Below are 14,231 nucleotides of genomic sequence, written 5' to 3' on the forward strand. Positions count from 1 at the left end.
AACAAAAATCACGACGTTTCGGAGGCAACACAAGTCTCCGTCATCAGGTGGGACCGAATTAGCTGCGTTATTATTTGGTTCTTTCGGTTAAGTCACGTCTAAAGATAAAATAATAAATTAAATTAAATAATAGAATACGACGTTTCGATTGCAACACAAGCAATCATCATCAGGTATAATGAAATAGCGACATAAAATCTAACCAGAAAACTATAAACAGACATATTAGCAGACAGATATCACCAAGATACATAGAGAGAGCAACACAGGTAACAGAGAGAGGTGATCGTCTCTGTGGGGTGGCCTTAAATAGACAGAGGAGGGCGGACGCAGAGAGAGGGAGGGGGTTTAGAAAAAAAATTTGCATATTAATGAGTGGTCAACAAAACGTGGTGCTGCAAGTGCGATGACACGGCAAGCAAGCCTGAAAATCAGGAGAAGGACACACTAAAATTAAATAACCTAGCAAAATATCGAAATGTAATGTAATACAACACAGAGGTGATGCAGCTAATTCGGCCCACCTGATGACGGAGACTTGTGTTGCCTCCGAAACGTCGTGATTTTTGTTTTTATTTTATTTTATTTTCATTAATTTTGATGTTTTACCTACGTGACTTTACCGAAAAACCTAAGAATATGAATCCTTGCAGTCACGAAAGCTTCAAATCTAGAACAAAGACAATGATTCACCCCCTGTATAGCCTTAATATACTTTTGGGGCAAGTGCTGTTTGTGAGCACATATGAAGGCCGGCACATGAGGGGGTGGGTGGCCAAGACCACGCCCGGCCGCCTTTGTCTCCCCCCAGTGGCGATGTTTACACACCGCACCAGGTGCTTATTTGAGGCTGAGTCGACCTAGGGGAGGCCCTGGACCGTTTCAAATAATCGTGACTGGTGTTGGACGTGAGCAGGAATCGAACTCGGGTCACCCGGTTCGTAGCACAGCGCGCTAATCGCTACACTACCGCTCATGCAACACATGCACACACACATATATGCTCAAACATGCATGCGCATCCATACACACGGGCACACGCACATATGCACAAAAGCACATGAAGCGTAACCTATGCAGGCTGTTTGGGGCTATTGCTTATCTTATGCAGATTTATATAGCGCTTTATTCCAAGGCGTTTTACAGCAATTATAAAATCGTACATGAGATTATAGTGGTTGAGCTAGTGAGTGGAGTTATTAAAAGTGATGGTGTAGTCATGGTGACAAATAGGAGAAGAGGCATGAGAGGTTAAGGAGGGGTTGGAGGTAGTGACAGGGTTTGGGGTAGTGATAGGGGTATTGATAGGGGTTGGGGTAGGCCTGGTTCTAGCTGGGGGGCAGGGAGTAGCAGTAGTAGGGTGAGCAAGTGAGAAGAGATGGCTTTGAAGGGAGGAGTGGAAGCAGGTTAGCCAGAACCTACGAAGGCCAGCACAGTGCACGAGAGGGCGGTGTGGCCAGAACCACGTTTTATTTTTTGAAGGCTGAGGCAACCTAGGGGAGGCCCCAGGCGTTGTTCAAATAATCGCGAAACGATGTCAGCTGTGGACGGGAATGGAACTCGTGTCGCCCGGTTCACAGCGCAATGTGCTCGCCACGACGCTGCCGCTCCACACAAACAAAGAGCGCAGACGCAGTCGGGCGCGCTACACAAAACCATTCACCCCGTAAAAAAAAAGCTTTTTTGTTTTTGCAAATGTTACATTGTTAAGATTTTCCGACAGGTGCAGTGTTATGTGCAGGCAACGATGAACACAGGTGAGGGCAGGCGACAAGGATCCACGGTGCAAAAACACGGATTCAAGAAGCTTGCATCAGCTTACGTCGTGGAACAATATGGGGGACACGCGTCAGTTGTGTCGGATTACAAAGCAAGCAGTTGTGACAGATGGCAAAAAACCAACAGCCTCATGGTAAACACGCCGGCTTTAAACATTATATGTTCAGACATTACGTCTCGAGTAATGATGCATTGAAAGAAGGAGGCAGTAAACATTTGGAAGACACGGCGCGAATGAGCATCGTGCTGGCAAACGTCAAGACATAAGTCAACCCACTCTTGATGGGCTTTGAAATGTTCTTATATCCGAGGTGTAAATTTTCTGCTTCAGTGAACATATACAATAAGTAACCGGCTAATTAAAAATAATAGTGGGGCCTTTTACCATCGCGGTGACAGTAATAGTCGCAGTAAAACACCGTGCGATTATTTTTAATGATCCTGTAATTCTCTTATTTTCTCTATTCATATATTTGCTGTGTGCGAGGGATGTCCCAAAACTAGCGTGATCTTTAATTTGTTCTCAATCCTTTTACATGTGTACTCGTCGTGCGTGGGAATGTCGTCAGCATTCTTCAGACGGCAGAGAATGTCGTCAGCATTCTTCAGACGGCAGAAGTCGTAACAATAGTTTGCACTTTAAAAAAGCACCTTTCACCCAGAGGTCGCAAAGTGCTGTACAGAGAAGAAGTCCTCCTCCAGCTTGACAATTCCAGACCAGACACGGACCCTGACAACATCAGAGGCTGGTGCAGAGTTTGCTTGGCCTGTGCTGCCCCATTCCCCGCACAGCCCGGATCTGGCAGCCTCAGATTTTTTATCGCCTTGAGTCATTTGAATGACGGCCTACGTGGGGAAATGTTTTTTTTTTCAAATGACGCTGTTGTACAACAGAATTACGCCATTTGCAAATGGTTACGCGACGCTCGCGAACACTTTAGCTGTAATGGGATGTTGGCCCTAGTTCCACATTGCTGCATGTACTTGTAAAATGGTGGCGTTAACGGTGAAAAACAGCCGCACTTTAATTTTACGTCTCATCAAGGAATGGGAAATATTTTTTAGATCAGGCAAAAAATGTTATTCAGAAAGAAACTGGAAAAATGTATTTAAGGACCTTTCTTTATGATGTCAGAGTTACTTAAAAGGTGAATCATAGACTTATGATTAAAATAGTCTCAAATTGTGGTTTTATTGTCATAGGCATCTGGAGTTTTTACTGTTGACGACTAACACTATGGATACGATCATCGTCCAACTCACAGAACATGGGGACACTTTGATGGACTGCCGTGAACAAATAGACAAGAAGCAGCATTCATTTGCAGGCCCTAAGTAGTGCCATGGTAGCGAGATGTTAACTACCTCGCCCGGTATACAGGAGGTCGTGGTTTAGATCCCAACCCTATAACGCCTGTGTATTTGGAGATTTCATGTTCTCCTTGTGATCACGTTGATTTTGCTCCTTTTTTCCCTCCACATGATAAGCCACTTAATTGAGATATAATTTGTGGCCAGGCCGCTTCTGAATAACAGCTATACATTCTAGATTTGAAGCTTTCGTGACTGCAAGGATTCATATTCTTAGGTTTTTTTTCGGTAAAGTCACGTAGGTAAAAAATGTAAATTAATAAAAGTAAAATAAAAAAATAAATAAATAAAGATCCAAAATAACGTCGTGATTTTTTTATTTTACTTTTATTAATTTAAATTTTTTTACCTACGTGACTTTACCGAAAAAAACCTAAGAACAGCTATACAGCTCAGTAGTCCTTACCTGGTAACCTAAAAATAGTTTCGTTTATAAATCAAAGGTATGGCCAAAGGTAAAGCGTGTCAAGGTTATCCAATTAAAGCACTGGGTGAAAGTGGGGACAACTGGTGGAACATAGCCCCAGCTGAAACGATTGGCACAGTGTACAAGCAACACTGGCACAGGGTACAAGTAACAGGATAAAGTGGCTACCAAAGCCTATAGGCATTTACTTGATACAGCTATCGTGGCTGTGACGGTTCCACCTGAAGACGGAAGCTTGTGTTGCCTCCGAAACGTCGTGATTTTATTTTTATTTTACTTTTATTAATTTAAATTTTCTACCTACGTGACTTTACCGAAAAATCCTAAGAATATGGCTACCAAAGCCTCCAATCCTCCAGATAATGGGCAGGGATACTGAATGAATGAATACGCATCAGAGAATGCTCGAAATGCTCTAATCGCCCACACAGTCCGGCGTTTTAAATTAAACAAATACTCGTAGACCATCTACAGACGCCACCACCCGGCAAGCTTACTCGGGGCACAGCGGGACGGACAAACGCGGAGCTTCCACCATAGCAGATGGGAAGCCAACTGCTGGCCCGGCCACAGCCTCCGTGCCCTTCCAGAGAGGGTAATGTCCGAGCAGTGCGTAGGTGCTGCCTATAAATACACCCATTACAGGAGGACTTCACTCGCCAGAACACGCACACTTTACAGCCGTCACACGTTGAGCTGGTGTGATCCAGGGAAGGGGGGGAGGAGGATGAGGGGCCGTCGGGAAAAGGAGGTGAGAGCAGGCTGCCTTCGAAATGTTAAGTACCGTCGTGCCCATTGACAAAGTAGGGCGGTCCAGTGATTGTAGCATCGTCTCATCATTGTTCAACATTACGGGAGTCATATTTCTCCGAATTATAAGCAATGCACACGAAAGGTTTGTTAAAAAAAAATTAAAAAGCTGCATTGCAGCAGCAGCTCACTCCCTCCGCTCGCTGGTTTATTGCAGACAAGCCGTGCTATGCTCGCTGTTTCTCACGAGCACTACGATGGGATTGGTTTTTTTTTTGTCGTCAAATTCCATCCGCAAAGCCCATACCGGATATTTAGGTGCGCGCGTTCGACACACCACCACCACGCTGTCAATTTAGAGAACCCATCTATTTCACCGGACCTTTCCAATCCATTGCCTGATAAAGGCCATACTTCACAATGCTGGTCAGTGCCGGTGGGTGAAGTCGGGTGGGGGGCAAACTGGTTCAAATATCACGACTTTGTGTTCAAGGGTCGCATCCTTCAATAAGCTGATAATGGCTTGGACCGATGTTGATGTCACACACACACACAAAAGAGAGCACGACTCTCTTTGACGTGAGCAATGCTGCTTAGGAATTGTGGAGCGAGCATGAGTAATGATACCTGCTGTTCGGCCCTGGTTTTTATTTCATACTAGCTTCTTTGCCCGTCCTAGGACGGAAGCTGTAATATTTACGAAAAAATCGAGCAGAGTATAATTGTATATCTTGTGTAAATGTAGTGGCAGTGAATCTTGCACGAAAGTATGTCATCAAACACTTCACTGCATTTCACTGTAGCACTGTATTATGGCAGTGAATCTGGCACAAAACGAAGTCATCAAACGCTTCACTGCATTTCACTGTAGCACTGTATTATGGCAGTGATTCTTGCACAAAACTACGTCATAAAACACTTCACTGCATTTCACTGTAGCACTGTATTAATGGCAGTGATTCTTGCACGAAACTACATCATAAAACACTTCACTTCATATCACTGTAGCACTGCATATAACTGACCTTCAATTTGTAAACAAAATCACTGCTCTGATTAAGCAAAGTTTGTGGGGAATAATATCCGTTTTCTGTACTTTTGAGGCATAAGCAATTCGGAAATAGCACTTGCTACCCAGCACGCCGGCGTGGAACTTGCGGTGGTCCCCCAGTGACCGCCCGCTGGCAAGCGCCGTGGTTTTGTTTTGTCTGTGGTTCCCTCGGCGACTGTGAGACGCAATCTGCATGTGCGACGGCTGACGGTGTGCAAGACGCGCGGCGTGGCTGACGCTTCCGCTTGAGGGCTGTGCCTCTCATCCCACCGGCGCGCAGGGAAATGCCGCCGGCTAGCTGTTCTCCGCAAGTCCTCGTCGTTCGCGATGGACGGCTGAAGAAGATAAAACCAAACATTAACTGGCGATTCGAATTGAAAATAATGACAAGTGTGGAAAGTCAGACAGACCCGTGGTAGAGAATGGGGATTGGAGTTTAGGAAGCTTTGCGTTCGGGCTGTGGTCACTCGGTCTATGCCAATTACACAACCCCAGAACAAATTGTGCAATTGCTGTAAATGTAAGCTGCCGGGCATAGTGAGCATGCAATGAAGTATGTGCATGCACTCGCACGAACAACAACGATAACCCTGGCTTTATGCTGAGGGTATTGCTTTGTACAGATTAAACACAGCCCCCCCCTCAGCCCCCCCCCACCTCCCCTACCCCCCCCCAGCCCCCACCCCTGCAGCCCCCCCCCGCCTCCCCTAGCCCCCCCCAGCCCCCACCCCTGCAGCCCCCCCCCCCGGCCCAGGCCAGCTCCATGTTCACATAGCGGTACCAATTTCCGGCAAGTAAATTGTTTTTTTCTTTTTTTGCAATTTCTTTTGAGCTGGCACAATTGCTCAGAGGTTGAGAGTATTGAGTAGCACCACTAATAACCTGGGTTCGAATCCAGGCTTCGGTCACATGATTAAACCGATTTCTCCTGTGTTGTATAAGTTGGACTCAGTCCCGTCACTCACGACTGCACACATACAAAAATCTATCATGATACATTTTGTTTTTTCATTGCTTTATTTTGGATAAACCGGGGCTGTCAGGATTTTTTTTATAAAGAGTCAAGTTTGACTCGCACGAAACAAACATTTGTCTGCAGCACGACACGCAGAAAAGCGTGTCCTGGTTATGGATAAAAAAAATACAGCTTCACAGAAGTAGTTCTGCAATATCTCCTTCTGCGGACCGTTCTAAAACACATGGATGGTGATGTGCTGCTCCACAAGAGTTGAGAATGATATGAAGCCAATAGAAGAGTAAAAACAATCTACTTTTTAAAAACTATTCATTTGAATCTCCAGGGCATAGCAAGCGTGTAATAAAGCGCGTGTATGCACAGGCACAAACATTAACAATAACCCTAGCTTCACGCTGAACTAGACCAGGATGTGGTTTAATACGTTTGCCGGTCAAGTATGATCGACTTCAGCGATGTTAATTGCTGGCGAGGTCTCTCCAAACTGAATCATTCCAGGGTGACGCGTGTGATAGTGTGTGTGCAACATGTGACGTGTAGCATTTGGGGAGCTGTGGCGTATGTGCTAACACGCACTTCACTGCCGAATCTGACAACCTGGGTTCGACTCTCGGACATGGCTAACATCAGTGTGGCGGGGCTATATCGGAACCCTGTCCCGGCCTCCCCTATGTCAGCTCAGCCTTAAACTGAGTGCCCGTGGCCTTGTGTAAGCATCAGCATGGGGGAGACAAAGGCAGCCAACAAAGTTGCCTGCTAACGGCATTGCCCCAACTGTCAATGCAAGCTCCTCCTATTCGCACGGTTCGCTACGTACGGTGCCAATAGACGTTCAACGTACAAGCTGTGACGTGTGGGTAACTTGTGATGTGTTTACATGATAATTGGTTTTTTACCCTTCTATCTGGCAACAAAACTGACACCTTTTTTTACAAGGAGTCATGTTTGCATAGACCACAATACCTGCGGTCATAATGCAAACAAAAATATATAACTTTGATGCCAGATAGAAGGGTAAAAAACCAATTATCATATTTTTTACTGGCAAATGAGGTTCCATTGTCTTTGAGTTGTGCGCCTTTTGGCGTCATCTGGTCCAACCCATGTGAGACTAGGCTCTAAGGAAAGCTGTCTCGGGTGTAGACCAATCAACTTCAAGGACAGTGCACATTATTTGCATTATGACCGCAGGTATTGTGGTCTATGCAAACATGACTCCTTGTAAAAAAGGTGTCAGTTTTGTTGCCAGATATAAGGGTAAAAAAACAATTATCATATTTTTTACTGGCAAATGAGGTTCCAATGACGTGTTTACATGTTTAGGGACATGGACGTCTCCCATCCGCTCAACATTGAAGTGCCGAGGTCCATGGTGGAAGTCGTCACAAGCTGGAACATTCCCATGTCTCGCTGGCTCAACACGTGTGAGTTCCCAGTCGCAGTGCTCAGATCGGCCAGCGACGTGGTGCCTGAATACACGTGCACCGCGGCTGACATGGGACTACAGTACTGCAAACACGCGACTCTCTTGTGCAGAAGTGGCGGCACCGGTGTTTTTTGCTCGCGCTGCGTTGTGAAACGGATGACCTGAGTTTGATTCCCGGCCATGGCTAACGTAATTGGCGAGTGACGTCTGGAACCGGTCCTGGGTCCTCCACTTCACCAATCGACACTGACAAAAATGGTGAAGTATGGTCAAACAACTCCCATGACTGACACGGATGTGGGTAAGCCTTCACCCAGCAATGGATTGACAACGGGCCATCAGTAACTCACAAACCTAGAGATGTATTCTTAGATTCACACTTATTAATAATATTGTTTTTTTGTATGTGTGTATGTTGAACTTCTTTCGCACCGTACGTAGCCAACCGTGTTGGTCGGAGATGCGGGGAAAGGACAACTTAAACACAAAAATCAGTTCTGAAGAAAGGAGTTTTCAATCTAGATTTAAAAGTGCATGGCTCCAGTGGCTTCCTAACAATCGGAAGGAAGAGCGTTCCAGACGGCCACAGAAGCGCATCTGAAAACGCGCGATGCAGTGACCGTCTTTGTTCGATGGCCAGCCGAAAGCCGCTGCGAGGATGACCGGAGTTCGCGTGATGTTTTTTTCCTCCCATATTCAATTGTACAGGGCTCCATAGTTTAGATGGAGTGATCTTTGGCAACAACATCTGGTATCCCAGAGACCCAGGAGGTCACAAAAAGTCCAGGGTTTTCTTGCTTAAATAAATACTGCTGAATAATATTGATCGGAAAGACGATTATTCTTTGTTTTGGACCTATGCAGATATAGGTGCATGTCAACTTTTATTTTGGCACTTAGAGTTGCCTTTAATTTGAAAATGTTTTTACAATGTAAATGTGAATCTGTTACAAAGCAATGAGTGAAGGGATTATTTAAAAGAAAAACCGATAAAAAAAAGTCAAACAAACGAAGATTATTAAATGCCAAAATTGGCTATACCATTCTAATAACTTGTATATATGTTTTGTTAAAAAGAAGAAAAAAGCTAAAAGTTGATTACTTTCATATTTTAAATCTAAGCCAGCAAGACGTATTTGATACGGCTCCTTTCTTGCGTTAGTTACTCATTATTTTGTCTTCATTACCATCGTGATGCGTTTAGCAGAGCGTAGGTTCTATTTAAAGCCATGGTTCGAGCATTCGCTTCAGCTTCTGTCAGTCTCAATGTAACATCGGCTTTGACATTGCAAATAATATATTTTTAAAAAGTTAAGTTGTTTTCTGTCACTGTGTGGTACAATTAGTTTTATTTTTAGCCTCTGCTCTCGCTTAAAATTCTGGCCTTCAAAAGATAAATGGGAAGCTTGAATGTTCAATATTAATAATAATGGGCCAGAAATGCGCCGGTTCAACATCGGCGCTGTAAATATTGATGATGACAGCACCCGCGGAACTTTACTCTTTCGACAAATGGAGATGGATTTGTGTATAAAACAAAAGAAATATTTCAGGAAAAGCCAAAACAAAAATGTTGGTTTAATGTCCACGAACACAACGTTACCTACCTCTTCCCCCCTCTCATCTGGCTCCGACAACCGAGGCCTCCTCTCTAAACTCGGTCAACCATCACTTAACGAGAGGTCGCTCACTCCCCTGTTGTTCCCACCGCATCGCATTACATTCCTGTTGCACACACTGCTCAGAGTCTTACTCGGTTCCATCCCAGGCTCAAGACTTTTCCTCTACTCTTGTGCCTCGGGCTCCCTCTCAATGAAGTGCCCTTCTACCGTAATGTCGTCTCAATTGCACCCGCCCCCCCCCACCCCCGTCCCTTATTCCCTGCTATAAAAAAACCTCTTCAAACTCTCTTGCTCTCTAGATTGACACATTTCCCCGATTTGTACAGCGCCTTGAGATGCGGTTTTCTTTTCTGTGAAATTTCATTTACAGCCCTGTCAATCTTCCCGTGAATTATGGATTGCCAATGCCGTTCCAGTCATCGGGGTTGTTGGATAATACTTCACCACCCCACGCTGTTTGGTGTCGGCTTGTCAAGGAAGGGATTAGCCATCACTCTCCGCCGATGTTAGCCGTGGTCGGGAGCCCAACTCACGCCACTGTCTTCATAGTCTACGACGTTCACCACTGCAAACACGGCTCCACGGGTTGCCACATCGGTCACTGGGAGGTTGTTTCGACCACTCTCTTTGGTTCTTTCGGTAAAGTCACGTAGGTAGAAAAATAAAAGATCATGAGGTTTCGATCGCAACACAAGCAATCGTCATCAGGTGGGACAACCACAGCAAGAAAAAACTGCTGTAGTTGTCCCACCTGATGACGATTGCTTGTGTTTTGCGATCGAAACGTCGTGATCTATTATTTTTCTACCTACGTGACTTTACCGAAAGAACCAAAGAGTATGGATTCCCGCAGTCACGAAAGCTTCAAATCAAGATTGTTTCGACTATACTTTACCACGGCGGTCGGTGCGCGCTTCTAAATACGAATTGTCTCGTGTTGGTCCAGATTACAGGTGTCCCACTGCACGTACACACCTGTCTTGCGTGTTGACGAAATAAATAAGCAGGCGCTGCCTCCCGTCACGTATCCGTGCCTCCACGTAAAAATAAAATTATGTTGCAACCCATCAGCCACACAGCCTTCTGAGAGTGCATCAACTTCTGATTCTGATCATTTCAGCAGCATTGATTCAAGACAAGCAAATTGCAAACCAAATTCGACATACAGTGTCTCATCAGCAGTCGGCCTTGCTTGAATCAATGCTGGTTAACTGCCAATCACACAGAGAAACGCACGTCCGTTTAACACGTAGGTTTCCGCGACCGTCCATAATGCAGGTTTTTTTGGGTTAGATCGGGTAAATATATAAATGTGTATGCATAATGTACGTCGATTACCATATAAATAACCCAACCGGCAATGGATACCCATTGTCATGTATATGCATTCATTAATCCCTCCCACCACATCGCCAAGAAGTGCTCACAAGTGATGCCATCACCCCTCTATTTAAGGAACGAAACAGGAGGATTTCTCCACAAATCTGGCTGTCGCCTGATGAAACTAGTTGTAATTATCGGCGAAATGTATTCAGAGTGTAAGTGTTGTGGCTTGGCTCTCCAACGCACCGGTGTGCTGTACTAGTGACGAATTGGCATGTTCTGTTTACGTGACAAACCTTACTTATTGGCTGTGTCGTTTTACGATATGGGGGTCCCAGTTCAACGCTATATTATACAATACATAACTGAAAATAACAATTTGCGCCGTTGCTTGTTTACCGTTTACGTTGCGTGTTGTTGTGCATCCCCGACCTCCCCGTGGCAGATGTCTTTAAGAACACTGTGCAGCTCGGCACATTCCCTGCCATCCTGGTGACGTACGCTGCCAGCGCCCTCCTGCACGTGAGTCTCTCATGATCATCATCGTCTCCTGGATAAACTCTCCTTTAATGGCCGAAAACATCTTAATATATAGAGGACTGTGGAGCTTAGGCAATTGTTGGTAACGCTGCCCCGGCTGCTGCCTTCCAGCGTTGTGCTTTCTTCAGCGATTTGTGATGCAAGTTGCTTGAACGACGACAACACTTTATAAAAACAAAACAAATTTTTTCGTCTAATTGTCCCATTATATTTCTTCATATTGCAGTAAGGACATAAATTAATTTATGGATTTAATGGCAGAAATCTATTCATGTATGAATGCCACTGCCACCGTCAGAATAAATTATATTTATGGCCTGTACCTTTGCTCCCACAACAGGGCCTGAGTTTTCACCTGGGCGCTGTTCTGCTGTCACTCGGACTAGTAACCTACACGGAGCACGGTGAGGAATTGGGATGCTCATTGTTCAGAATTGTCAGTCCATGACCAAATATTCACCATTTTTTGTTATTATCATCATCAATGCCATATCTTCACCGTGATCAAATCATGATCACCGTAATGGTAACCGTCAACATGATCGCCACCATCTTCACCACCGGGGCGAAATCTATCCGCACCATTACCGTAATGATCCCAATGGTCAAATATTAATCTATCTCCACAAACAGGCCTATGTATGGCCGTATCACGATCCCCATGATTATGACGACGGTGCAATCACCATATAATTAGCATTACCACCATCATCACCATGATCAGCCACCACAACCATAATCATCAACATCACCAACATCGCCATATTATCATTTATAACCACCATCAATGTCATTATCACTACCATCATAATCACTACCACTGCCATATCCCCCCCCTCAACCATCATCATCCCTTGCTTGGAATGTTTCCTCACCGACAGCAATTATCGAACTTTTAGTTTTACCCATTCACATTCGCCCCCCTCCATCCCAGCCTAAGTCATCGTCGTCATCATCGCAGGCGTAGCGGGCGGCTGTCCGCTCGCGATTGTTCACGCTCCCGTCCCGTCCCGTGGGCTGCCGCAGTGCTGAGGAAGAAGCTGGCGAGCATATTCGGCGCGTGCATCCTTTCCCGGCAATGCCGGCCCGACTGCCAGCACCAGCACAAGCAGGTGACCGAGCCGCGCAACCCGCAACCCGGAACCCGTCGCGGGCCACATTTGCGATCCAAAGAATGAAATTTTCGATTTAAAGCTTTCGCGACTGCAGGGATTCATCTTCTTGGTTCTTTCGGTAAAGTCACGTAGAAGGGAAATAATAAAATAATAAAAATAAAACTTTATACATTTACTTTATTATAAAAAAGAATGAAATGTGTCTCGGGAGAGCTGTTTTATAAAATGTGTTTGTGATGAATTGCAATATTTTTTTTACTTAATGTATTTTTACGTCTTCACCAGTTTGCCCCTACCCCGTCCCTGGTGTTGATTTTGCAGAGCGCTGCTCATTAATTTTTTTTTCTATTTCATCGTAAGTACGGATGTGGTTCGCTTCAGGTTATTGCGTTGGTCGCATTTGTTTACAAATACGGTACATTGAAGATGTATAAGCTGCCTAGCTAGGTGTGTGCATGTTAAAGGCAACGCGCGTATGTCAATTTACGGTTTGTAGGGATTTCATACGACGACAAATGGCTATAAAGAAGACAGAGAGATGAAATGATCGCCGATAGGGGAGCACCGCAACTCACTTAATGATTTAAAAACGAGGGAAGGAAGCACGCGGTCCAGATGGTGAGCGAGATGGGAACTCCAGACCCATCCACACGATACCAAGAAGTACTTTCTCAAGTGACCAGTCGATTCAGGGGTCGGAGCACCGAGCCGGCGGACGCGGATATCCCTCGGTTTGGTTTTGGGTTTCAGCCACCCGTAATGAACCCTGGTTCTCAGCTGCAGTGAGTTTTGACGGTCTTCGCCCGATCACCAAATGACTGCACGCAAATACCCTCATCGTTTAAAATTTGGCGTTATACGGAATTTGGCTACGTTTCAGCTCTTGAGTTTTTTTTTATATCGATTTGTGTTAACAAGTGATGGGCAATCTTTACCGGGATAAAGCGTGGGTAAAATTAGGTATTCAAGGGTCTTCAAAAGTAGGTTTGTGACGTCGTCTTCTGAGGGCCATCCTCTAACGCTGCAAGCTGTAAAGTTCCACGCGGAAATGTCTCCGTGCCATCATCTGGTGGATTGTCGTCATCTGCCCCTTCCCTCACACCTCATCCGCGGTGGATCTCGTTCTTTAGGTCGGGAAACACTGCTCCGATCAGTCTCGATCGTTTCTCTTGTAGACCCTTGACTGCTGCCTCTAACCCAACCACGGGCTCCTGTATCCCCCCCTATACTCCCGTCTCCTTCCACGCTCGTGTCTCATCACCGAGTACGAGCTCCCGTCTTGTCTCGGTTCACTCCCTTAACTTATCCGAATCACCGCCGTGTTATTTCCTTGTCTTGGTTTCACAAGCTTGATTTCAACCTTAACCGTTCTCCCTCCATCATCATTTTTCAGTCCCCTGCCATCTTCTTTACTCTTTCAATTGCAACAGAATTTTAAAAAGACGCTAAAGAAAAAAAGAAGCCACTGGAGATTTGCGCTTTTAAATCTAGATTGAAAAATCATTTGTTTAGAACTGCTTCCTGTGTTTAGTTTGCCGTCCTTCCCCCCGCACCTCCGATTAGCACGGTTGCCTACGTACGGCGTGAAAGAAGTTCAACATACATGCAACGATGTCTCACGCCCACCGTCCTGCCTCCCCAGACGGTGTGGGTGCGGCTGGCAAACCTCTGCTTTGGAGCGCTGACCCTCTTCCACCTCACCTACCTGGGCTCCCTGTTCGAGACGGACTCTGAATCTCTCGAGGAGGAGGTAAGCAAGGCTTGGGGGGTTGGGGGTTGGGTGACGTCACCACCGCGCACACCTGCGCGATGACATCACCCGCATCCCACGGCGTTGAGCCGGGTTGGTGC

The 14,231-nt window shown here is 45.6% G+C and overlaps 1 protein-coding gene across 1 annotated transcript in view; it reads left to right on the forward strand.

Annotated features, from left to right (window-relative positions):
* PORCN (porcupine O-acyltransferase) overlaps positions 1 to 14,231 on the forward strand; it is a 120,512-nt gene that overhangs the window by 96,053 nt on the left and 10,228 nt on the right. Inside the window, exons 10-14 of the mRNA XM_078872383.1 lie at positions 7,678 to 7,778; positions 11,171 to 11,247; positions 11,606 to 11,669; positions 12,292 to 12,377; positions 14,023 to 14,130. Of these exons, the coding sequence (XP_078728509.1) occupies positions 7,678 to 7,778; positions 11,171 to 11,247; positions 11,606 to 11,669; positions 12,292 to 12,377; positions 14,023 to 14,130 (436 nt within the window). The remainder of the gene's footprint in view (positions 1 to 7,677; positions 7,779 to 11,170; positions 11,248 to 11,605; positions 11,670 to 12,291; positions 12,378 to 14,022; positions 14,131 to 14,231) is intronic.

The sequence above is a fragment of the Lampetra fluviatilis genome, chromosome 34 (assembly GCF_964198595.1).
Source record: "Lampetra fluviatilis chromosome 34, kcLamFluv1.1, whole genome shotgun sequence".
NCBI lineage: Eukaryota > Metazoa > Chordata > Hyperoartia > Petromyzontiformes > Petromyzontidae > Lampetra > Lampetra fluviatilis.